The 24,758-nt window shown below is 42.7% G+C and overlaps 1 protein-coding gene across 4 annotated transcripts in view; it reads right to left on the bottom strand.

Annotated features, from left to right (window-relative positions):
• The window catches only part of LOC124412876 (furin-like protease 1), a 131,724-nt gene that overhangs the window by 29,512 nt on the left and 77,454 nt on the right, over positions 1 to 24,758 (bottom strand). For all 4 annotated transcript variants that reach the window (XM_046893070.1, XM_046893069.1, XM_046893068.1 and 1 more), the window contains exons 2-4: positions 526 to 747; positions 308 to 436; positions 50 to 215 (exon numbers count right to left, since the gene is read on the bottom strand). In XM_046893070.1, the coding sequence (XP_046749026.1) occupies positions 50 to 215; positions 308 to 436; positions 526 to 747 (517 nt within the window). The remainder of the gene's footprint in view (positions 1 to 49; positions 216 to 307; positions 437 to 525; positions 748 to 24,758) is intronic.

Here is a 24,758-nt window from a genome sequence, read left to right as displayed (position 1 = left end):
AGACTCAAGGAGACTTGACCGTCAACCACAAGGATCGTCGTAAACTGACCTCCGACCGAAGCATCGTACGCTACGCCAACAGCGCAATTAGAATTGTTAGCAACGGCTGCAACCTCGCCTGCACATCGAGTTCCGTGTCGATTACTGTCCATTGGATCGTACCTCGGCATGGGATCGTCGTCTTGCCCATTCACGTCGTAGCTGGCTTCCGGATCCTGCGATAAAAACGTAGGAAGCCGTTGTTTCAAAGTGTCGAAAGCAGTGTTTCTGCGGAGAACAGAAACTCGTGAATGTACAAATTACTTACGTAGTTCTTCAATAGGTCAGGATGATCTTTCTCGAGACCGTCGTCGAGAATTGTGACGACGATACCGGAACCCGTGATGTCCTCGGCCCAGGCCTCCTGGACGTTCATGTCAAGCCCATTGCCTCGATTCTAGACCACAAAAATGGGGGGATACGATAATCTTTTTACCAATCAGACTTATCGGTAGCTACGTTGCCTTTACGGCAAGTCTTACTCACTAGGTACCACATCGCAGGCCACTTCTCGTCGTTGAAGACCATCCGCGTCGTCGGCGAGCTGTGTCTTTCAACGTAATCACGTTTTGTCCGTGATTTTGACTGCTGTTGTTCGGCTCGGAGAACCCTATTGTCCCTCAGAAGACGGGTGTGCACCTTCTTGTGTGGCTCCGTAGATCGTTTCGACACAGACCGATGCTCCATATGATACCAGTCACCCAGTATCTGAAATCAGAAAGTAATTTTCCTGTTGTGAGTATAATTACAGTCGTAAAATTTAACACCGATAGAGCTGGAGGAGACAAGTGTGCAATGGACAGTCATGGTTATAGGAAAGAGCAAGGAAAATGAAACGCACTTTCCTAATTGCTTAGAAATTGCAGGTTTACTATTTCGGTTTTCGTCTGAGACGTCTGCACTCCTCCATCTTCATGGCATAATTTTTGGTCCTGATAACTCCACAGTCGGGTGTCACCGTCGACGGGTGACAACAGGGATCACGCGGTGATTCAGGAGTTTCCCTTTTTGGCAGACATTCTTTGATTTCCGGATGAGGTTGCGCAGCGCTTGTCTCAGTTATCAAGCTTTTATCAGAGCAGCAGAATTGGGGACGTTGATCTGTCGGATGTTGCAGCGGGCATTTATAGACACGATGACGAAATGGAAGCTTTTGCTTTTTCCACTCTCCAGTAGGCGAAAATTTCTTGGACATTCTCTGCCGTGGTTTCAGTGGTTTAGGAGGCTGCGCTTTTCTCGGGAGAGGTTTCGGCGGCAAAGGTATGCTCATTTTTTCCGGGCCACACCACATTTCTTTAATATTCGGTAATTTCGTTAACCTATATTTCAGAGCCGACCTGTTCGGATGACAGTTGTCTAGGTCCTTCATGGTGAACTTGTTCTTTGGGATCGAATAACTGTACGCCCCGCAGCAGTTCATCTCCGCAATGAATCGTCCTTCCTCGGTTGGGATCCCTTTTTTCGGCAGGGTCAGATTTTCCGCGCACTTGTCTTTGAATTGAACGACACAAGGAGGTTTCGTTTCCTCGCAAGAACTGCAAGGTTCGAAGCCCTTCTCGTTTTTCGCGTTTTTGCTTTTACAGCCTTTCATTTTAGACGGATAAGACAAATTGGATCCGTCCGACGTGGGGCATGATGTGGCTTTACATACGTCTGACGGCGGTTCCGGCAAAAGTTGTTCTGATTCTTTTGATGCTTTTTTTATCGCTCGAGGCGGACAAACCTTTTTAGTACACCTCTTCGGAGTGCACTCAGTAGATTGAGATTTTGCAAACTTGCACGTGGTTGAGTCGGCGAGGGATTTTTTATGATCGTGCAAAGCAACCTCCTCTGGCACGGCTTCATTTTTGCGCATACAGCCTGCAAAAATTTTCTTCTCATAAGACGGCTCTCGACTGCTTGGCATTTCTTTATTTACGGGCGTTTTTGATCCGCAATCATTTGAATTCTGCGTTGTGTACAACCTGCGGTGATCCATTATTGGCTTGTTGAGGAATGCCTGTTTTTGATATGTAGCAATTTTAATCCCTAAAGACCGGAAGGTTGCTAACGAACCAACCTTAGGCAAGTCATTCGTACCATTCAAAGCATAATTCTTCAAAGGATATGTTGGACTGTAACGGTGCTCGAAATACAACGAAATCAATTTCTTTATATCATCCGAACTTAACCTCCAGGCTCGATTTACGTCGGAAAAGTTGCAGTTGGATTTTGGCGGGCTGCATTTTAGCTTTGAGACAAAATTTAATAGGGTTTTGATTTTCGTCGATAGGTAACGATTCGTCATCGTAAACTGTGTATGATTCTCCAGGATATTTGAGGTTGTTTCATGTAGTAGATGATGGCAGTTCGAAGAAGTCACACTCCCGAAAAGCCGTCCTTTCAATTCAGAATAGCACTTAACGTGAGATATGATTTTTTAAAAGGTAGTCAAGCATATTACGCGTTACGGAATTGCGATAATTTTGGATCTAAAGTTGCCACGTTACATGGTTTTTTGGATTCGACATAATGAAAGTAATTTGTAGTCCTGATTTGTGGATTGCATAGGATGGTAGAATTGATGAAATCGTTCAATTTTATCGTGTGAATTTCCATTGTTTCGGGAATTCGATACATAAGAACTTGATATGAATTTACTCGACCAAGTTAATGTTCTTTGTCTTTCTTGGCATTGCAGTGATAAAAGGATAATATGTGTCAGCGTTGACGTGAGAAGAATTTTGGAACACTTATAAGAGATGCGGTAAAACAATTCACTCGTTGTAACGTAGTTTGTAACTTGTCCGAAGTCTGTCGAAGAAGAAATTCATTTTCACGCCAGATTCATCCGCAGAAACTTCAGGGATAATTGAAACAAACGTGAAAGTCGAAGGAGGGGACGGAGAAGCTGCTGTCTTTTCATAATATATACTTGATTTTGTAAAAAATGAATCTGAAATGAGTTTTGTACATGATAATTTGACCGAATAGTGTTTATCATATATATATTTTAAATCAACGACTGCACGAGGAAACCCATATTCCTCAAAAACCATGGAGATTCAATACGTTTACATGAAGCAACGCTCCCAGTTTGGGAAGCAATGCATATTCGACAACTGGGGCCCCGTAGTTGACGAGAATTTAAATCCAAACACAGAGTTGATGTCCGATTACATATTCAAGGACCCATGTCATGCAGCAGTACAAAAATCCACTCAGCTAGCGCTCCATGAGGTTATATAAATGTCAACGTTTTATCGTACGAAACGTAGCGACAGAGAACACACCGCCGTTACCTTTCTCTTTACGATATTTAGATGCAGACCTGCAGCACGACTGTTAGAGACAATGGAATGAATCACACCGAGGGAGGGTGGCCTAAGGAAATAAATTTTCGAGACGAAGAAGCGACTGCCAGGTTCAGACGGAGAGTGGAGAAGGAAGACATTTGGGCCCCGAAGCTGAAGGCTCTAATTGAGGTACCTGGTTAATTCTATGCCTCTGAAAAACCTCCAACCTTTTCCTCGGAGGTCGGTTTTATTTTTCGCTCGACTGCGGTACCGCCTTGATTCCTTTTCCAGCCGATGGAGCACTACGTTCTACAAAACAACGCTGTAAACATTTACGAGAACTACTTTGATGACATGATACCGACGGAGTTGATGCTGCCCTTGGGCGTCAGGTTCGCTCTCCAGAATACAAGAAGTACTAACATCTCATCTCGTCGAATGTCAGGTGACTTTTAGAGTCGTATTATTTTCAGGACGGTGAACGTTTACGCGGATCCTCAAAACACCGTCAGGCCTATTACGAGTCTTTCCTGGTCACCGGATCATGGCAACAGATTGGCAGTCTCCTACTGCTGTATGGAGTTTCAGAAATCTACAAGCCTGAGTCCGTATTCTTACATTTGGGACATCGGTAAATAAGTATAATCTAGTTTGCTCCTATAGCTAAAAAAGGACAAGTGATTTGTGATTTTTCTCACTTCACTTCCAAACATCCCGATCATTTCCCGCAGAGAATCCAAACCAGGCATTTATGGCGTTGAAATCATTCTGTCCATCGGTTGTTATTGAATTCAACCCTCGGGATCCGTCCATGTTAATTAGTGGACTAATGTCGGGCCAAGTGTGTAACTGGGATATCCGAACCGGCAATACGCCCGTCCAAATTTCCCATCTTCAGTATAGCCACAGGTAGATGAAATGAAGTTCAATTAGGTCGACTTGAATCCCAGGGGGTTTTCCCTCGCGGAAAATTCATTCTATTAACGATGTTTCAACCTTAATGAGGAACCCAGCGAATCTTGCGCTCTGGATCAACTCGAAAAATAATGCAGAATTTTTCTCCGCGTCAACCGACGGACTGATGATGTGGTGGGACATCAGGAAGATCAGAGAGCCAACGGAGACGTTGGTTATGGACCTGAACAATCCTCAGGTCGGGGATGTTGTGAAAGCAATTGGTGTTTCATCAATGAACTTCGAGCCGACAATGGGAACGAAGTTTATGGTCGGTTTGGAAAATGGCCACGTTATCAGTGGGTCGAGGAAGGGCAAAAATCCAGCAGAGAAGTTAGCCCTGCGGTTCAATTGTCACTACGGACCCGTGGTTGGACTTGATCGCAATCCATTCAGTCCGAAGAACTTTCTGACAGTCGGTGATTGGACGGCGCGTATTTGGGCGGAAGATACGAAAGAAAGTTGCCTGCTCTCGACCCCGTGAGTTTGATAATTACAAAAACTTTTCCAACAAGTAACGATCCTACGCTTTTCGGTTCGCGTTAAACAAACCATGAAACTGGGTGCCTCGCAGATTTTATAAGGAGCTACTGACTGGAGGTTGTTGGAGTACCTCGAGATACTCGGTATTTTACATAATTAATCTCGGCGGCGAGCTACAGGTCTGGGATATTCTCGTCGGGGTGGAAAAACCCGTAACAGTTTTGCGTCTCTGTGATGTTGGCCTGCGAGCAATCAAACCTCAGGACGAAGGGAAACTCATAGCAGTTGGTAACGAAGCTGGAAATGTGTACCTTATTGAGCCGTCGCAAGCTTTGACTACAAACGCAAAAAATGACAAGTCCTCGATGACGTCGGTGAGTATTCAACCGCGTTACTTAATTTCAAACTTTTAATCACTTATTTTTACGACGTATCGTACCACGGCGGATAATAAACTCATGCATTATCCGCGACAGTATTTAGAACGATGCAGCAGATACGAAAAGGCTATTGATAATCGACTGAAGGAGGTAAGACTGATGCAAAGAGCTGAGTACGATGCGGAAATCGAGCCGATGCAGCCCAGTGGGAAAAAAGGAAGGGTTAAAGATAAGGGAAAGGGAAAGGAGAAAAAAGTGCCAAAGAAGGACGATAAGCTGGACAAAGGAAAAGATGCAAGAAAACGAGGCAATAAGGCGGACGAAAAAGACAAGAAGAAGAACAAGGGCAAGAAAGGAAAGGAATCGGCGGCTCTACTGGACGATTCGGAATTGACAGAAGCTGAGGTCCAGTATTATTCAACAATACAAAAGGTAAACAGGTCGATTAAAACAATTCCCTAACTTGTAAATTTCTCTACTTAAATGAGTCTTCCATGCGTTATAGGAAATGGACAGATACGCCGGCATCGTGGACCCGAATGAGGAAGACCAAGGTCCGCCAACAGCGGAGCAAGGAAAGAAGAAACGGGAAGAGAAGAAAGGTGACAAAGAAGGTGGTAAAAAGGGTACAAAAATGTCACCCAGAAGAAAAGATAAACAGCCAGATCCACGTTACGTAATTTTGAAGAAGAAGCCAGCGACGATTCAGGAGGCATATGAAGACCGTCTTAAGCGAATGGAGGCGGCTGAGGAGGCACGGATAGCGGAGGAGATGGCGAAGATATCCGACGGAGAGGACTCGGGGAAGAATAAGACGCCGCGCAAGAGCGCCCGAGGACCTCGAGAGCAGAGATCGATCAAAAGGACGGTGATTAAGCCGTGCGACGAAGCGGTTGTTTGCGAGCCGAAGATCTGCTGCAAGGACGTTATATCCCCGCGGCCGAAGAAGCCATCAGGAAAGGAAGACGAACAAACAAGAAGAGATCTATCAGGGGCTGACGTGAATCTATCTCAGACTAAGTTTAACAAAATAATTAGTAGATTCTCGGTCGACATAGCGCCACTCAAGGAGTACTCAGCTGAGGAAAAGCAGATAATTCTCAAGGAGAAGGACGCGAAACCAAAGGTCCTCGAGCATGAATTGCGACTCGCTAAGAAAGAAATCCGAGAGGATATCGAACGATTGAAAAGTTGTAGAACAACAACGCCGCGGCAACAGTTTCCAACGATAATTGAATCGACGATTCAGGAATTGCCCGAAGAAACCGACGAAGCTGAATATGCTGATCAGGAACTGACGGCCGGTATTGATGAGGAGCTTTCGGAGGTCCAGGACACTGTGGTAGAAATGGAAAAGAAGGTGGGCACCAAGAGGAAAATAGAACCGGAAACGGTTGATCCGTGCTCGCCAAAGAAAGCCGTGACGTCGGTGTTCGAGATCGTCGCGCCTCTGATGAAGACTAAGGTAAGGCCAAGCCTTCCGAAAGCGGCGAAACTGGATCTCACCTACAAAATGCGTGATGCGATTGAAGAGGTTTACCCACGCATTTCGGCGGCAGCAAACATCAAGATAGGACCCCTCCCCGAACTGAAACCCCTGGAACCGACTCCGTCTGAGATCTCGGAAGACGAGGGTAAGAAAAAGAAGAAGAAGAAGAAGAAAATAGACTCAGCAGAGTAATAATCAGAAGACATCAGGCCTCCTGATGGTATACTTATATTGTTGTTTTTTTAGACAACTTTTTTTTATAAAAATAAATTATAATCGCTAGTGTTTTATCAAATACGTCTTATGCAATTCCAGAAGTCCTAAGAAAGTCACAGCAAACGATCGTTTTCCACGTATCGTAAAGCTTGTCGACGTAGTAACTTAGCTTAATTGCAATCGCCCACTTCGCTATCGTCTGTGAAGTCAAAGTGCCATCGGCAGAGGTCACGTAACGGGTGATTTATTCAAAAAGTTGGCCCGCGTAACGGTTGTTCGCGCGATTTTAATCGCAGAACAAACTCAAGCCTGATTTTTCTGCTGACATCAATTGCTCTTTCACAGTTCATGTATATATATATATAATATACCGGAGATTGAAACGAAAGCAATTAGGCAAAAAAGCAGCCGCTAGTTGTACAGTGAATATATTACGTCTCGTTAAGAACCGCACGTACGAATGAGATGCAATTACATGGAGGATTTATACAAGCTTTGCTCCTAAAGTGGAAAATAAAAATGCTGGTATGCCGGTTCAAAGAGCAACACGACCAGCTAATGTATAGCGGATTTGTCGTACACGTTATAGGTACAATCTGGCTTGTGTTGTTATCTCTAAGCTGATTAGTACAAAACACTAAGCGTTTAGTCTACATCATAAAATTTATTACTACACCGACTGCGTAATAACGGAGCAGCTTACACACAATAAAAACGTGACGCTTTGTAAAAGGAAATCGTTAGAGTTTGCTAGTGAAATCAAATGAGATGTTATTAGTTTACTGTCACGTGTGTCTCAATCGAAACCTGAAAAGCTCGCGGTATTGGCGTGGCCGATGAAATCTGAAGAGATATGCAAAGTTGAAATGGCCGAGACTTCGAGGGAGTCTGAAACCTTTAAAAGTCTGAAATATCTCGCTGGAGTGATTCTCGGAAGCTTTTAGTCGTAAATAAAAATAAGTGAGGGTCGTGGAGGGTGCGCGAACCAAAGCTGTCTTCAGCGATCGGGATACAACGCCTCATAGAGGCGGTGAGAAATCTTAAAGACATTGAAAGGGCGTAACCGGAAGTTAATTACAGCAAGATAAACTGTTCTTCGCTACTTCAACTAGGCGAGTTCGTATCTCAAGCGCGAGATTGTGCTGAAAACTTTGTAAATTTCATCTTGATCTTCGTGGAACATGATACCATGCAAACAAGGGTAGATATACACTCGCAACGAAATCTGACAAATAATAAATTTTCTTCATACTCATTTGAATGTGCTGCTATGTCGTGAATTCAACGTTGTGATGTATCACCGCCTAAATTTTATGTTGATAATAATAGATTTGTAGCCAATTGTGCCTGGCTGCAATCAACATGCAAATACCGAATAATAATTCATACACGAGCGTGATGAACGGTTCGATTGTCTAAGAACATCATTGCGGTAGCTGATAATTAACTTATTGAAGCAAGAAAACTTCGCAATTGTCTTTGGCGCGCGATGCATTGGTACAATTTTACTGTCATTTATCTTTTTGAAAGATGTCACGCGTCACCTTTGTGCAACTTTCAATGACAGATATTTTAGTAGGTACGAGTTCGTACACGACGCACTGTATCCGATGTAAGACAATCTCCGTTAAAAAGCACCTTCGTTCTTGTTTTACACGTCGTTTGTGGTTTCCGACGTCTTGCCAGCGGCTGAAGTGACTTCAGTTTAAAAATAATGGGACTTATAGACGTGCAATATGTGTACTACAAGACCAGAAGTGAGTTTGGAAAGCAGTGTTTATTCAACTTAGACGGACCCATAGCCGTCGAGAACGTTATACCAAATCCACAACTTCGAAACGAGTTTATACTCAGGAACCCGTGTCACACCGTTTCGCAAGAAACAAGACAATATGCCGTTCACGAGGTTAGTTTCGCCGTTGCTTGCACTATAGGTTACCTTGTGAAAAAGGATAATTTAGTCAATTTAAACATTTTTTTAGGCACAGACTGATAACGTTCAGACAGTAGAAAGAGGTATGCTCCATTCCGAGGGGGGCTGGCCGGCGGATGTTAACTTTAATGAAGAAGAGGCTACTACTAGATTCCGTAAACGTGTACTCAGGAGTGACAGTTGGGCTACAACAATGAGGACTCTGATTACCGTAAGAGTTTTACGTTGTTTTATGTAAGACGATGGGAGCTGAAATTGTATCGATTCATTCCTCCCTCCAAGACAATTAAAATGATGAAAATATCAATTTCAACGGGTAATTAAATGTAGATTTGCCTTTTTGTGTTCATTGCACGAGATGAAATATTGTCAGAACTTTCTTGATGATATTCATTTTAAATGTAATTTAAAAAAATAATTTCCCATCCTAAAGTTACACGAGTGCCACTTCAAGTCTTTAGTTTTGCTAAGTGATCAAATACAAATTCCTTCTTTTCTTTCCATGTCAAAAGAAAACTTTTCTAAGCACGTTGTACGCTTTTAAAACTGTTATTACTTTCGAGCCCCCGGAATCTTCAAGAGTGCGCTAGGTTGTATGGAAATAAAAATATCACCAGGGTTGTTTTTTTTTTTTTATGCAAAAGGGAAAATTTCAGGTTCATCACTTATACATTATTTTTATAGCCCATGGAGCACTGCGTGCAACAGAACAACACCATCAATATATACGAGGATTACTTCGATGAAATGATACCATCGAAACTAGCGATGCCCCTTACAGCGAGGTATTTCAGATATACTTTAGCTATAAATGGGTTGAGATGAAACGACGTTCCAATAACATCGGGTGAGTATATTCCATCCACTTCGATGCTTCCGTTCAACTCGACTTCTACCTTAGAGTGGTCAATGTTTTCGCCGATCCTCAACTGGACACAAGACCAGTAACGAACATATCTTGGTCGCGAAGTGGTCAAAGAATGATGGTTTCTCATTGTGCTTTGGATTTCCAACGGGCCGATCCAGGACTGAGTTCAGTTTCTTATTTATGGTCAATTGGTAATAGTATATAATATGGTAACAGAATTTTATCTGCAAGTGAAATCAGTCACCCGATTTTCATGCCAAGCGTGTTGGCCGGCCCTTTCAGAAAATCCGAGTCATCCCCTCATGGCCTTAAAGCCAAAAAGCCCTTGCGTAGCGATTGAATTCAATCCACGGCACTCATCTCTGCTGATCAGTGGTCTGATGACTGGTGAGGTGGCATCCTGGGATCTCAGAAGTCCGAAATTTGCGACTGCAGTATCGAACCGCTTGTACAGTCATAGGTAAAGTTCGATTAAAGTGCGCCACGAGAAGTCTGCTCAGAATTATAACGAAAGCTACGAGTTGTAACAAGTGAAGGCTAATTGAAATCTAAGTAGTTGGGCAAAGTTTTAAATACGGAAGAGCGCAGTTTATAAGCTGATGCTAAAAAACTCAGGGAGAGCTATTCCGACGTAATGCAAAGTGCTTTTATCCCAAAGTGAACCAGCCAGCATCGTATTCTGGATCGATACCAAGACGCATTACGAGTTTTCCTCGGCTTCGACTGACGGATTGATGAAGTGGTGGGATATGAGAAAAATCCGCGAGCCAACACAGACGTTGGCGGTTAATTTGGACGATCCCGAGTCAAATGAGACAAACAAGTGCGTCGGTATTTCGTCAGTGCACTACACGTCTGCAATGAGCTTCAAGTTCATGCTCGGTTTGGAGAATGGCGTCGTCATCAATGGATCTCGAAAGGCAAAAAGTAGCACAGATATGTTAGCCTCGAGATTCAAATGCCACTCGGGACCGGTGGTTTCTGTACAACGGAATTCTTTCATTCCGAAGATATTCTTGACAATTGGAGACTGGTCGAGTCGCATCTGGGCTGAAGATACAAAAGAAGGTTGTCTAACTTCGACAGCTTACGGGTACGTTTTTGTAAATAGTCGCAGTAATATTTGCGAGTGTTATTCACGCTTGTGTTCACTAACCCACAGATCGAAAAAGGATATGTTAACAGGAGGATGCTGGAGCAACTCCCGGATCTCTGTTTTTTACGTGATCAGCTCCACCGGAGAGATGGAGATCTGGGATCTTATGACAGGACTGAGTAAACCAGTACAAATATTAAAACTCAGCAAAGATCCTTTGACTCGAATTAAGCCCCACGAGAATGGACGGTTAATGGCGGTTGGGAGTAAAATGGGCAATGTTTATCTCGTTGAAACTTCTGAAGCGTTGAGGATAAATAGAAAAAACGACAAGACTCTGCTAACAGAAGTAATTATTTCAGATTTACTTATAACATTATAAGGTTTGAATGTTTTCATTTAAAATGTAACATTGCGGGAAAAAAGTTTTCCGATTAATGACTTCGTCGCTATGTAAATACATCTTTGATTTAGAAACTTTAATTGTTCGTTCTGTGCTTTTGAGTAGTACTTGGAAAACTGCAGTCAATTCGAGAAATCGGTTTATACTCGCTTGAAAGAGTCAAAATTATCGGGAGGATTGGAGCGTGAAAATTCAATCCCTTTGCCGCAGCCGAAAACAAAGTCCACAAAAGATCAAAGGGATAATGAGAAAAGAGTTGGCAGTTCTCTGGGCGGGAATGCAGTCAGAACCGGTGGGGAACAGCAAAAAAACAAGAATATTGGCAAGAAGATTGAAAAGATATCAGTTCCATTCGATCCTGAGCTGATTGAGCCGGAAAATGAGTACTTTGCCTCAGTTCAAAAGGTATGAAGTTGTATATTGAGAAAGCTGTTCTATTATTATGTATATTTAAATCTATCTTTGATTCATGTGTCAACTTGTTCTCTTAATTTCTTATACGATAGGAATTAGATAAGCATCGGCGTGCGATGCTCGAAGAGGATTCCGATGGATTGTTCGAGAAGATGTTATCAATTCACGAACCAAATAAACACCAAGAACACCATCAACAACATGAGCATCATCAACGACACGAGCATTCTCAACATCATGAACATAACCAGGAACCAGTTCAGAAACAGAACGACCCGCAGCAACATCACCATCATCACGAACACCATCAACACCACGAGCATCATCACCACCACCACCACCACCACCACAACCGGAGGAGTTATAAAAAGAATGCTTCTCCAAAAAAGTACAAGAAGCCTAGTGAAGCCACAGAATCAGATTCATCATCGTCATCGTCAACATCCTCAGATTCAGAATCATCTGAAGCATCATGGGTAAACGAAGAAGTAATAAAATTAGGTCCTCTCCCATGCCGCAAAGGAAAAAAAATCGGAAAACGAAGAAAAACTAGTAAACGATTTCCAACTCCGTGCGCAGCCGAAACACCCTCAGTGATTTGTCATCCAGAAGTTTGCTGTAGGGATGCGAATCTGTCACCAAAGAGGCCGAAGTCATCGACGTCGAAAAAGAAGGATTCACCGAACAAGATAAAGGCGTCTTCTTCAGCCATCGACGAATTATCAAACGGAGATATCAAGAAGAATGGCGACCCACGTATAGAAAATGTGACCACCAGACCTTTGATTATGCTTCTTGAAGCGTTAGCGGCAAAAAAAAGGATCGATCAAGAAGCTGAGCGAATCAAATACCGCAAAACGAAAGAAGCTACCCGACTCAAGGTCGCGGAAATAGTTCATCGCGTATCAGAGGCCCAAGAAAAGCAACAAAGAGGAAAAATCGACGCAGAAGATTGTGTGGACAAAGCAGAAGAGCTGAAGTCTGGATCATTACCGGCACCCGAACCAGCTCAAGAGGCGAAAATAAGACAGCATAGGTCATCACCCAAAGAGGTGGTGATCTGCGTGGCACCACCAAGGAGAGCGTTGACAGCTCTTCAGGTTACGCCAAGAGAAGTGACGAAACCATTACCGCAGTTGACGGGCCAAAAACAATCATCTTCAACTCAAAAAGAGAGCTACGTTGACAGGATGTATCCAGGGTCGTCCGCCTTTCCTCCGCTGCCTAGGATCATTCTACCAAAGCTGCTCGATCGGCCACCGGATCCATCGGTAGATGATTCCGATGAACGGGGAAAAGCTAAGAGGGTCAAGAGGAAGGTGAAACCCGTCGTGAATAGAGCCGAGAAATCAGGGAGTCCGAACCAATGAAACGCTACTAGAGTTATGGATGTGATTTTCTTATTCTATAGGCTCTTGTTTATTATTACTTTCCAAAACAGGGAAGAAGACCGAAATAGTCATACTGATGCACAGTTCTTAGATTATGCGTATATTTTATAGTTTGTACTCGATATTTGCACGACCATTTATGTTTGAAGTTTTAAGAACCTTAGCGATAATATAGAACCGAGTACTTAATTAAACTCTTCTAAAAATAGTATTTTTGCAAATCTGTAATTTATAATAACCACAAACTCCTGGATGCAGTATTCGGCGTTGGCCAAGTTGGCAATTTTGGTAATTACATGCGAGAGGAGCAAAATTGAAAGGCTCAAAATAGAAGAAAAGCCACTAAAAGCTTTTTTGTTCCACATCTGTAATTCAAGAAAGCTTCGTCTCGCCAATGACTCTAACAGAAATAGTAGATTGAGGTTATTTCAACGAATGATTTTTATTCGAATGAAAAAGCTCAGCTGGACCTTTTATTTCGCGTTTGAGCTACGGACGATCGTAGAAAAATACTTGTTTCAGATAGGATGAGCACATGAGCGGCCATATTCTGATCTGGTCCAACAATCACTGCTGCGTTTGTATTGACTACTTTCCCGAGATTTTAACGATATTCGTATAAGTTTACATTTGTCTCAATCCGTTAAATTACTCCGAGTCGACGAAAAAATCAGAGAAAGGATGTGAAAAACAAAAAACAAGAAAAAAAAAAAAAAATTTAAAATACCACGTCAGGAGTAGAAATCTCGTCGAAGAATGACCTTCCGAAACCCATTCCATATAATATATGTTTGGCGATGCCTTTCCTTTGAAAGCGCCACCCCCTTGCGAATAGGATATCTACTAGCTTGAGTCGGCAGGAGACCCTTCCCACCATGCATCGGAACCCATTCGGAATTCGACGAAGGCTTCTTCGACCATTCTGAATTTTCCGAATACCAATAAAAACCAACGAAAATCCCACCCCGTGCGTTCTTACGCAAGGCATGCGATTCTTTATGTTGAATATCGTATTGATATCGGCAGTTCCTTTTCATACATGCCTCTCTGCTGTCTGAAGGTAAGTTGGATGAATAGAGGTCAAAGTGTTTTGATGATGATTTAAGCTCCGAGTATATACCAATTTGAAATACATATTTTAATCTGATTCGTATCAATATTATTTAAGCTGCTTATACACGCAGAATGGGAATTAAAGCAATTAAATGGAGAAACTTAATCTCTTGGTATGTTCCGATCTTGTGAATAAACTACGAATACACGGCGAACTTTGGAATATCATAGAATGTGAAAATAGAAGGTTGAAAATGGGAGGCGTGAGTAACAAGTTTATAGTTGTCAAAATTGTTGCAAATCCTGCAGCGTTAGACGTGAGTTACTGAAAGCGTGTTTTATCGACTGAGTTATTAGATACCCGTTAGAAATTTGGGCAGAGCAAATTAAATAAGCTCCTCTGCGAGATGTGAGGCAAGTAAAATCTCGACTGGTTCAACAATTCATGTAAGCTGTATCGAATTCGAAAAGATGAATATACCCTAGTCTTAGACTCCTGATTCAGCACGAAAATAAAAAAAGAAAAGAAGACTTGAGGCACCTTCAACGGCGAGTGATTAATTATTTATGTATGTATCGAAGATTGAATAAATTAATGAAGGATAAGGGCTTCACGAGACATGAATTTATACTTGTGGATACAAATCAATTAGCTGAAAGGCTGTGTTGGCAGGGATCTTCGAATGTTCATCATCTTCATGTTACTTTTAATGTCGAAAATATAATTTATTCTTTAATCACAGCTCCACCCCAAGGGAATCGTTTGTTAAAATGCATGAGAACTGAAGAACAAGTTGTTTCATGACTTTTTTGTTGTAAGGTAAGTGTTCCTTAACCGAGGAAAGCTTGATGACAATTATGTATTTCACTCAGATGATCATAATAATTCACTGAAAGCCCGACGGAAAATTTCACTTGTATTTCCAATAATAGAATACTCTAACTGGCATTCGTCGTCGACTCGAAATCTAAGTTAGATTTTAAATTTTGACGTCGAACGACTGTCGAATTGTTCTAAAATCCATTCTTTATCATCGTTCCGTAAAAATTGATACACATATGATAAGTACGGGCGAATCTCCATTAAAAAAAAGAACACGCACCACTTCGCGAGATGACGAGAAACTTCTATATATATATATATATATGAACTCCCGAAACTTTTGTAATAATAAAACTAATTACATGGAGTTTATATGTGCCAAAGTAGCTAATTGGGCAATTTGGTATAACAATGACAAAACAGAATTAATTTTGATCAGTGATGCGTAACGGCGTGTGCAGTGGGTGGGATCATAGATCTGGATTTAACGTTGCAACAGTTTACACTTTATAAAATCCGTAGAGCGTTATTGATCCAACTGTTCAATAATTGAGTGCATTTGTTTACCGGTAATTAGTAATTACGAAAATTAGGAATATTTTTACTGTGAAAAGCTCATAAGCGTAGGTGTATATAACATGCGACGTTATTCGCGATTGGAACATGAAGAAAGAATGTTCAGAAAAGATCTACTTGATATCTGTGCCTGAGGGAAAGATGATCGTAAAAGAGACATTTTTTGGCATCTAAATTTCTCAAGTTTTGCCACGCGGCGGAAATTCAACGAAGGGACGTGAAAAGCCAAGGTTGAAAAAATGTAAATTCTCCCAACAAAGGTGTGGATCTATAAAGCGTAGTAAGTTATCTTCTGGCTCGACTTCAAATCCGACACTATACCTTATAGTTTGAAAGAAGGTCCTGGAGAAGTTCCTAGAGTCATCAGCCTTGGCCAGAAACCAACTGGCGAACTTACCAGTATCTTTTTTCTAACCAAGACGTATGTATCCAAAAGTATATCTATTTCCTCAAGCCGCAATATCATACCTACTTTCGACATGCTGCCCACACTGCCTCATCGAAATTCAATTTTAAACCCTTGCTTACACGTTTCTGGCTTTTACACTATCATTCAGTTTCCGTCACGGGTATTCGGGATTAATTTTGCATAACTTGTGCATTTAATAAGTAGGCAAAAAGCTCCGTAAGGTTAAGACCATTCCGTTCAACTTGGCAGCGCGACGCGCGACGTGCGGATTGCTCTAGCCTGCGATTGTAGAAAGTTTTCGCCTGAGCTTGTACGTGCGGAAGTTTTGGACACAGACAAAGTAGCTTCTTGCGACGCCTCTGCTTTTCCTCTACCTTCCCTCTTTAGCGAACTAACGCGAGTAACCCTATCTTCTCCATCAGAAGTGACGAGGGCCAAGCATGTTTATTTAGTCGTAGGAATAAGTACGCCACACGTGTTGACATACATACACACACACACACACACACACACGCATACATATGACGTCTTGGCAAAACTATTGTTATTAGTGACTAAAAGAATATAAAAAAGTTCATAGGACTTGAAAGCATTTTCAGTTAGAACCATAAGTTAATCAACGCTCGGGTGCTGAACTGAAAACTATATATTTTAGTGGTAAGAACTCCACCGTTTTAGCAACCATAAGCTTATGGATAATGGAATTTCCTTTCATGTTTGCCTTGGCTCCGAGAAATGTGTGAAACGTGAACGGAAGCGTGGGAGTGTTACGTGTCCGCATCTTTCTTTCCAAGTCACTCTCCTTGAGGAGGTCAAGTTGCAGCGAGAAAACGACGAATCTGGCGTCTAGCACGTGGGCGTAAGACGACGCGGAAACACGATACGAAACTTCCGGCAATTCAGTGGCATTTTTTCTGTCAGAGTTGCGTCGAGACGCATAGCGCGTCACAGCGGCGATGACAGCGGCGCGCGCCTTTTTAGTTTATCTCCGGTATTATCCGCTGAAACCTTTTGCTCAGTCACTGTCACGACCAGACGCTTCTTTCTTCGTCGTTTTCTCAGCTCCGTTACCTCTTCAACTACAAGGAAAAGGTATACGTCCTTGTATCTTCTCACCCTTTGCAGCCCACCACTTCGGATCTCTGGGTTTTATGTCATGCCGTTATTCGCTTATTGACCACTACGTTTTACCAGTGTCCAGCTGATCACGGTGATACGTCTTCCTTAATGTCAGCATTTTTTCTACCATTAATTTACCTCGCTAAGCACTGTGATTTTGACTTGTTCTGCGATAGTCTGATTTGAAAGTGTCATTAATTTTGCTACAAAAAAAATTGACGATTATAGTTAAATTTGAGAGCCTGTCAAACGATATAAGAGTAACTCAACGAGGTACCGTGTAAGAATAATTTTCTGATTTCTCGAGCATTGCACAAAGCGTGACGAAGTTTTAGTGCACCGACGGAATTATCATATTCAAGTAGTTTCAGCGCTACTTAGGATTGTAAAATTACGTTGCAGAAGCTGAGGTCTTTTGTAAGAACGTCAGCTTCCATCAACGAAAAGCTGCTACTCCAGCGTGTGTAGGTTATTGTTAGTTTACTCGCTGACAAGTCGGCTCTCCTCAGTTCAGATATTGGTTTGACGTCGTTGGGAGGTCACAGACCCTTCATCCCAGCGCTCCTCGAGTGTCCTCAGAACGACTCGTTACAGCAAAGTTCATTACATGTCGTATAGCAACATCTGAGCCACAAATTCAGCTGTCGTTTCCACCCATGTTCCTTTGCCCCAGCCCACTCTTAGCCCTCTTCTCTGTGATCCTCGACGTCATCAGATTCTTCAGTTTTGCTTCTCCTCCCCCCCTATCAATCCGTGTAAAGGTTCGGTTCAGTTTTCTGGTTTGAAAATTGGAATTTTTCCCAATATGGCACGTAGAATTGGTAGTATTTTCAATCTACCTCTGTCGGAATGACTTTACTTCACTCGCCGATTGGCGAGGACTGATTTTTTCACCAGCCGTAGTAAATATAGGGAAAAATTAAATTGAAACAAGTTCCTTGCACCCCAAGAACGCGGTCCCTGTGTATCTGCAAGTCTGAATAGTCAGCTGGGAGAGAAATTGATTCGTCAATAATCTGGAATATAAATATTTACGATAGTCTCGAATCTGAGATGGTGGCAGCCAGGCTTCCCCGGAAACCAGCTGGATCGTCAGAGACGTCGGGGTCTGCCGCACGTATAACTAAAGCAGAGAGACCGCTGCCCAGGTGCAGTCAATTTACACGTCATCTTTATTCTATGCAAATGGCAGGGGTACTGTAAAGAGGTTAGTTACGAGCGTCACGCTTCCCTCGTTTGGTTCACACCCGTGCATATATTGTAGACTACGAACGACCGTTCATTTTCGCTGCAGTCTTGGTTATGAAGAATATATTTAAAGTATGGAAAACTGGAAAAAGAAACGGCGGTGAGAAATTTCGAGCCTTCTACGGTTACTGCGTCTGGTCCACGACTGTGGGTTCAATTTGGTGTAAAAAATAATGAAATTTCTTGAGCGATACTTTGCTGCACGGATGTGGAGGTTCTCTGTTTGAAGTTTTTACTCACATGGAAAGACCATGCGATCGCGACGACGTGGGGCAGTGAACACGTAACGACAAGACAAAGAACCTCCCCCGCGAACACGCGGAATTGATTAAAGAGGATGTGTCAGGGTGAGTATGCATTCACCAGCCTCACATAAGGCTTTCATGAGAGAAACCATGCCAGAAATTTGCCCAAAAATTCATCATGATAATATTATCCCATAACCAGGAATTACACATTCTGTGTCGATCACGACGTCGAATCTAAACTAACTTTCGGTTGGTCGATATGTTCGGGGTTTATTGAAGGTTCTTTCCACGCTGCTTCAAATTCAGCTTGTAAAGAGCGTTGTAAAAAAACCGTCTCGACGATTTTCCACGCTGCGGTGAATTGTCCCCCAGAGTCGAAAAAACGAAGGAGTTTTTACAATCGAATAAGGCGAAGTAATTAGTGTGAGAAGGTATTCATACCGTTGTATAACGAAACGATTACAATGAACAAAGCGTTGCCTCGTCCGAAATTGGAGAGAACATTGATTCTGTTGCAAAGTAGAAACAAGCATTAGACGTTACCTTGAACTTTGCACAAGTTTTTAATCTCAACATCGAAGCAAAATTTTCATAAAAATAAGGCTGACACACTTTTTCCGTCACTTTTAAATATCCGTTGGTATCACCGTCGAGCTTCAATCTTGTTCGTAATTACGAACGAACACTGTGTAACAAGACAGTGGAAAGTGTCGTTTGAACAACCCAGGCGGGATGAAATATTCGCAATCCTGTCGTGCGAGTGCTTTAGTAGACTCGAGTGTGTTTTGAGATCAATATTTCATGGTTGTATAGGTGAATTCCTGGAGTCTCGAAATCTTTTTGGGATAGCAAGAACTTTGGGATTCTCATGAAAGACAATATTGAGACGATATAATTAACCCGCATATTGTGTTGATAAATATTCAGAGCGTCTGAGATTCTCTGCTTCAATTATATTGAACATGAAGATTTCCCTCTTATCGTCGCGATACTGAATCTAATGAAAATAGTTGGAGAACACTCACGCGGGATTCTGTAAGCCCTGGACCCCTTCCACCCGTCAGAGGTTCTTTATTACAGAGGCATAGCTGAGCTGGTTTCGCTGTCCAGTACAAGCTTCTCCCCGAGGGTAAACAAGGATGAGTCCACGGTTATTGCACGAGTAGCAGCGTAATTTCGCTTCTAATTTGTTGGGAAGTAGCAGAGCGTCGGGAGTCGAGAGAAGTGTTATTGTAATATGTAACACCTGCGTAGGTGTGTGCAGGGCGAGCCGTTAAAGATGAATGGAGGACAGTCGTAGCGGTGCTTGAAAAATGAGCAAGAGACGTCAAGAGGGCGACAGGCGTCAGCAACGTTCATTCTTTCCGCAAGTGTGAAAAAATTTATACACATCAAAAAAGAAAATAAAATGAATGGAAATAAGCAAGAAACTCTGTCTGAGTTACGGAGGAAAGTTTGAAAACAACAAAAATTTGTCATACGTTATACGAAAAATTTTTCTCAATTGCGAAGTGTAGAATAAATTTAAGAACTTGTGACATGTCGAGACCGCCGATGAACGACTTGACGAGAATATGTTTGTCATCTCGTTTAGTCGCAAAAAGAGAAGAGAAGGAAACAAAGTCAAGAGCGTCTATTAGCTTCAGGGGATGATATTTTCACGGCACAGGGTAAAGTCGATTACTTTTCTGCAAGGTGGATGCGGGTGGTAACTGAATTTCAAGAGGGAGGGTAAAACGTCACTTAACCCATTCCGTCAGCGGTACGTGCGTCAGAGGAAGCTTGGGTTTGCGCCACGAAAATGCCGGAGGGTTTTATAGGGAGAGAGGTGATCGCTCCGGGGATCACTGAGAAAATTTCCTCAGGAGTATTTAACTCACGATTTGCGATTTACTTGAGGTAAAATTAATTAACAACTGCGTAAGAACTTCCACATAGAGAGACGTAATTAAGTCTCTGTCGGGTGAGATTGAGAGATGGAGAGAGACCCAATTTATGCTAGAGGCGAGGGACACCTTGCTAATATGGCTTTTTCATCTATATCGTAAATGCGGATATTATGTAAATTATGGCATGATGGCGCGAAGAGCCCGTGTCTTTATGAATCTCGCTTTACGATTACTTTATACGCTAAGCTTGCAGATTGCACGTGAGAAACGGGATTATATATTACCGAATTACACCATATCACCGAACCTGAGTACTCAGACGCATGTGGCGCATCTATACGCATACCCATTTCCTACCCAAATGTCTATAAACTGTGGGCTTACACAGGGCAAGTTATTTAACATTGATGTTAATGTAAAGGTGAACGTCGCATAAATATCGTTATTCCGTAACGTTAGAATCTTATAAAATCCAGTAAACCTGTAATTAGGTAGACGCAAATTATGATCATATTTCAACAGCCCAATTTCCTCCAGGTAATAATAAAGTTGCAAAATAATTAGTCTTTTTCCAATTTTTTTGAACCTCCTACCTAACATCACCCAACGTCGACCTCATATATTTCCCACATTTCAATTTGCTCGCTAACCAGTCTGATGAAACTAAAACCCTTGCACGATATTGTTAATTCCATTATTGCTACTCTTTGATGTGTCACAATGTAACGTTGAGTGCATATTAATAACCAAATTATACTGGTTTCAGTATACTTAGTAATACCTAGTATCTACAATACTTTCATCCGAACAAAAAAACTTCAAGTTTGGTCCCGTTTGTACAAAGAATAAAAAATCGTTCAACCTCCGATCACAGATACAATAATCGAAGTATAATTTGACATTCATTCTTTTTAAGAATTTAAGAATCTACAAGAGTCAAAAAGATGAACATAAACTGCACAGTCTGCACCTATAAACTCCAGTCGTGCCTGGTGAGGTATACTTTCGTATTTATATGACTCAGTCTCATGAATAAACTGATATTAAAATCAAGATTTGTCAGATTTTAAGAGCACGAATGAAGTGGCTACCGATTTCAGAGTCTCATGATAAGCACTTCGTGAAAAGACCCTCCTCCTCCTTGCTCTCGCTCTTCCTCTCGTTCGCGATTACGTCCTGGAAACCGTGAGTCTCAAACACCATGCATTTCTCGCGGCCATGCTAATCCGATATTTCCTTCAACTATACAGCGAAGCTTCGTCGGTCTCAGATTCTTAGCCAGCGCACCGTGGTTGAGTGCGTTTCATCGTGATCCGGAAGGCGAGGCGTCTATGGTGTCGGATCGAGACATATAAGCCGGGATCACCGGGATGCAGCTTTCCCTCGGGATAACCTCCAGGCTGTTACCGGCACTCAAACGAGTTCGCACCATCTTCGCCGGTCTTTTATGCCACCAAGATTCTTTCAGCCCTTGAAAGCCCGCACCTACTACCCACATAGACAGTATACCATATTTACGCCCATTTCTCCCACTCCTGTCTCTCTTTTTCTGCCCCTTCCAATTTACATACAACCTTAAAAATTACTACCAGCGGGTATAAGTTGTAAAAAACACGCGTATATTATAGGTTGTAACCAGCCGTGATTCATCCAACAAACTTGGGGACGATATTATTTTTTACAATACCCTTGTGCATCGTTTCAACTGGTCGACAAAAAATTCCGCGGGCATAAGGAAACAAGATTATAAAACAATGAGCTTTATAACAATCACTCTACTCAGAAGCAAAATATAAAAAAAAAAAAAACAACAACAGCAACAATTGTTGGAGATAAATTTGCAAAATCGTAGTACCGTACAACGTCATCAGGTTTTGAAACCAGAGTTGTAACCTTTTGAAGGTTCGTTGTCAAGGAATTACAATAAACACCCTCTCGCAATAGTGTGACAAAAGTAAGCGAGAGACTTGGTGTAAGGGCATTGACGGGGTTAATAAAAGAAGAACAAACACAATGAGAATTGGTCCCGCGGATCCTCCTGTGGACAATGAGACAGGAATAGTACGGAATGGCGGATGGTACACGGTCGTAGACTTTGACCATGGTCCGAGAATGGGCTTACCTCTGCGCACCCCTCTGGGGAGACTCGGTCTCAATTAGCCCTTCATTGTGATTAATCTAGTTGCGAGACCATTTCAAGGCTGTATTGCGATGGTTATTAATATACGAGTCTAGGGTGTAATACGTGCTGTCTTTTACGGGTCGGCACCCCGTCTCAATTAAGCTCACGTGGCAACCGTCGTGCAGTTAATCCTGATTATCAGCGTATTCGCCCTTCTCTCGGCATTAATGCCACAATATACAAGCGAGTAACGAAGGTAATTATTGCGACCGTAAAATCTTGTACATCCTTAAATAGAGAGTTGAATTTTAGCAGTGCGGAACGCTGCAATTGATTATCCTGGAAACTGCAGCTTGCACCTTGCACCTTCGATGCAGACCCGATCAAGTTTCTTGGGACTCCAAAGCCTCTGATCATATTCGCCTGCCAACTGGGAGGAGTGAGAGGACAAAGTTTTAACAAGTTTCCGCCATCCTTGAATTAATTGGTCAATAGTTGTCCGACCAATCGCTTCTTGGATCCGCCCAGCTCGTGTGTAACAACTATCGATATTTGTCTTAGTAGTCGATGGACCGTTGGGAAACTTTGAAACTCTGCCTCGTTCGCGAATTGACGAACTAACCATTCCTGCTTCCTCGGAGATGCGGTTGGCCTTCTTGGTTCTCGTCGTCTTAGTTGAGCTTGACTTTCAATGAAATTAAGGGATAAAGGATCTATGGTGTATTTCAAGAACTTACGTATCGCGTGAGAACCGCACATAGAAAACGGGTACAACGAGTAAAGTGGTCCACCAGCTTACCTGTAACACAGAAAATAATGAGGTGATTAATTGATGCATTGATCGGTAGATTCATCGCAGATTCATCAGTGACCGCCAAATTAGGTTGGGAACCATAAAATCTGAAGAAGTTTTTGCTGAAGAGTGATTGAGGTTAGAAATGGACAGACGGGAGTCAAACCGGTCAATCATACGAGTGACAACGAGTTGTATGTCTAAGTGAACGGAGTAGCGATAAGTTTAATCGGCGATTCATGTACAGTGGCTTAACGAGCGGGCGAGGATCGTGAAAGACGGTTAGATGGTGCGTTCTTAACGTTTACCGGACCGCCGTACTGGAGGATCATTGGCGGGATGATGGCTTCATTATGTCCCCGAGCGAAGAGAAGGTTGTTAGAGAATGAGAGATGACGCGTTTTACGTTCCCGATTACTCGTTTTAACCGCCGCTATACTTTCGTAATAGCTCTACTAATCCTCTCCCCTCCCACCTAAGCTCTGTCTTTAGTAGCAGCCCGTTTGTTGTTTTTTTTGTTTGTTTTTTTTTTCATTTAAACTCATCACACTGTCGTAATTACCGCGGACCCTGTTTTGTGCCGCACAGTGAAAACAAGCTAAGGGCAAAATGGAGCCCTTTTAAAGCTGGGAGGACACCCTGGCTACCCTGACAGGTGAAGGATGGACATTGTCAAGGGAAAGTCGTACGATAATAGTATAGCTACATCTGAGGAGAAATTTTTTCAAGTGAAAAATTATATCTCTCAACACCGAAAGAGTTTACTCGAAAATTGTGTTCGGTACTTCTTCGTATCTCATTTCCAAACGTCGTTGTCCATTCGGTGGGTTGTTGTTTGGGCGTTTGAATTTTCCATTCGGTTGGCCGCAAATTGCCACCCCCGGCTTTGGAGGTTTGCTACGTCAGGGAAATCCCTATTTTCCATGGTCGAGATATTCCGTAAAAGGCCGAGCCTAGTAGAGTAAACGTTTCCCTTCGAAGCCCATCGGCAAAGCTCGTCACGCTGCACAAATCGAAACGAGGATCAAGTCGGAAGGTTCAGAGTCCTAACAATTGAGGACGGCATCCTCGACGTGGCCGTAGAATTCGGCTTTATTTTCTTTTTTTCTCAGGTCTTCGGTTTCGGTGACCCCGAGGCCCCTTGCAGGGCAACACAGAGAGAAAGTTACAACGCCCTTAGCAAATAACCTACCATTGGGCCGGTAAAGCCGTTGGGCTTGTGGGTTTCTCCGTTCTCTCAGCGGCCGAGAATAATTCCGGGAAATAGGTAACCAGAGATTGGGCCCCTCGGCGTTATAGTCATTATGCCCACCACAGACCATCGAGTAGTAATACCCCGCAGCATCTGATCTCTGATTTCGCATTTCGGCTCCGAATTCACGCACAAAAGCCATCAGCGTTATTATAGAGTTTCGAAGGCAAAACGCGGGCGTCATCCCCCGATTGCTGCACCCTCCGTTGATGACGACGACGGGTGCCGTATTTTCCGCGGGCATTCATCGGCTGCAGCATCACGCCCGTTCCGGACCCCTTCGAC

Source organism: Diprion similis, chromosome 12 (genome assembly GCF_021155765.1).
Source record: "Diprion similis isolate iyDipSimi1 chromosome 12, iyDipSimi1.1, whole genome shotgun sequence".
NCBI classification, from domain to species: domain Eukaryota; kingdom Metazoa; phylum Arthropoda; class Insecta; order Hymenoptera; family Diprionidae; genus Diprion; species Diprion similis.
This window is presented reverse-complemented; position numbering and strand designations above follow the sequence as displayed.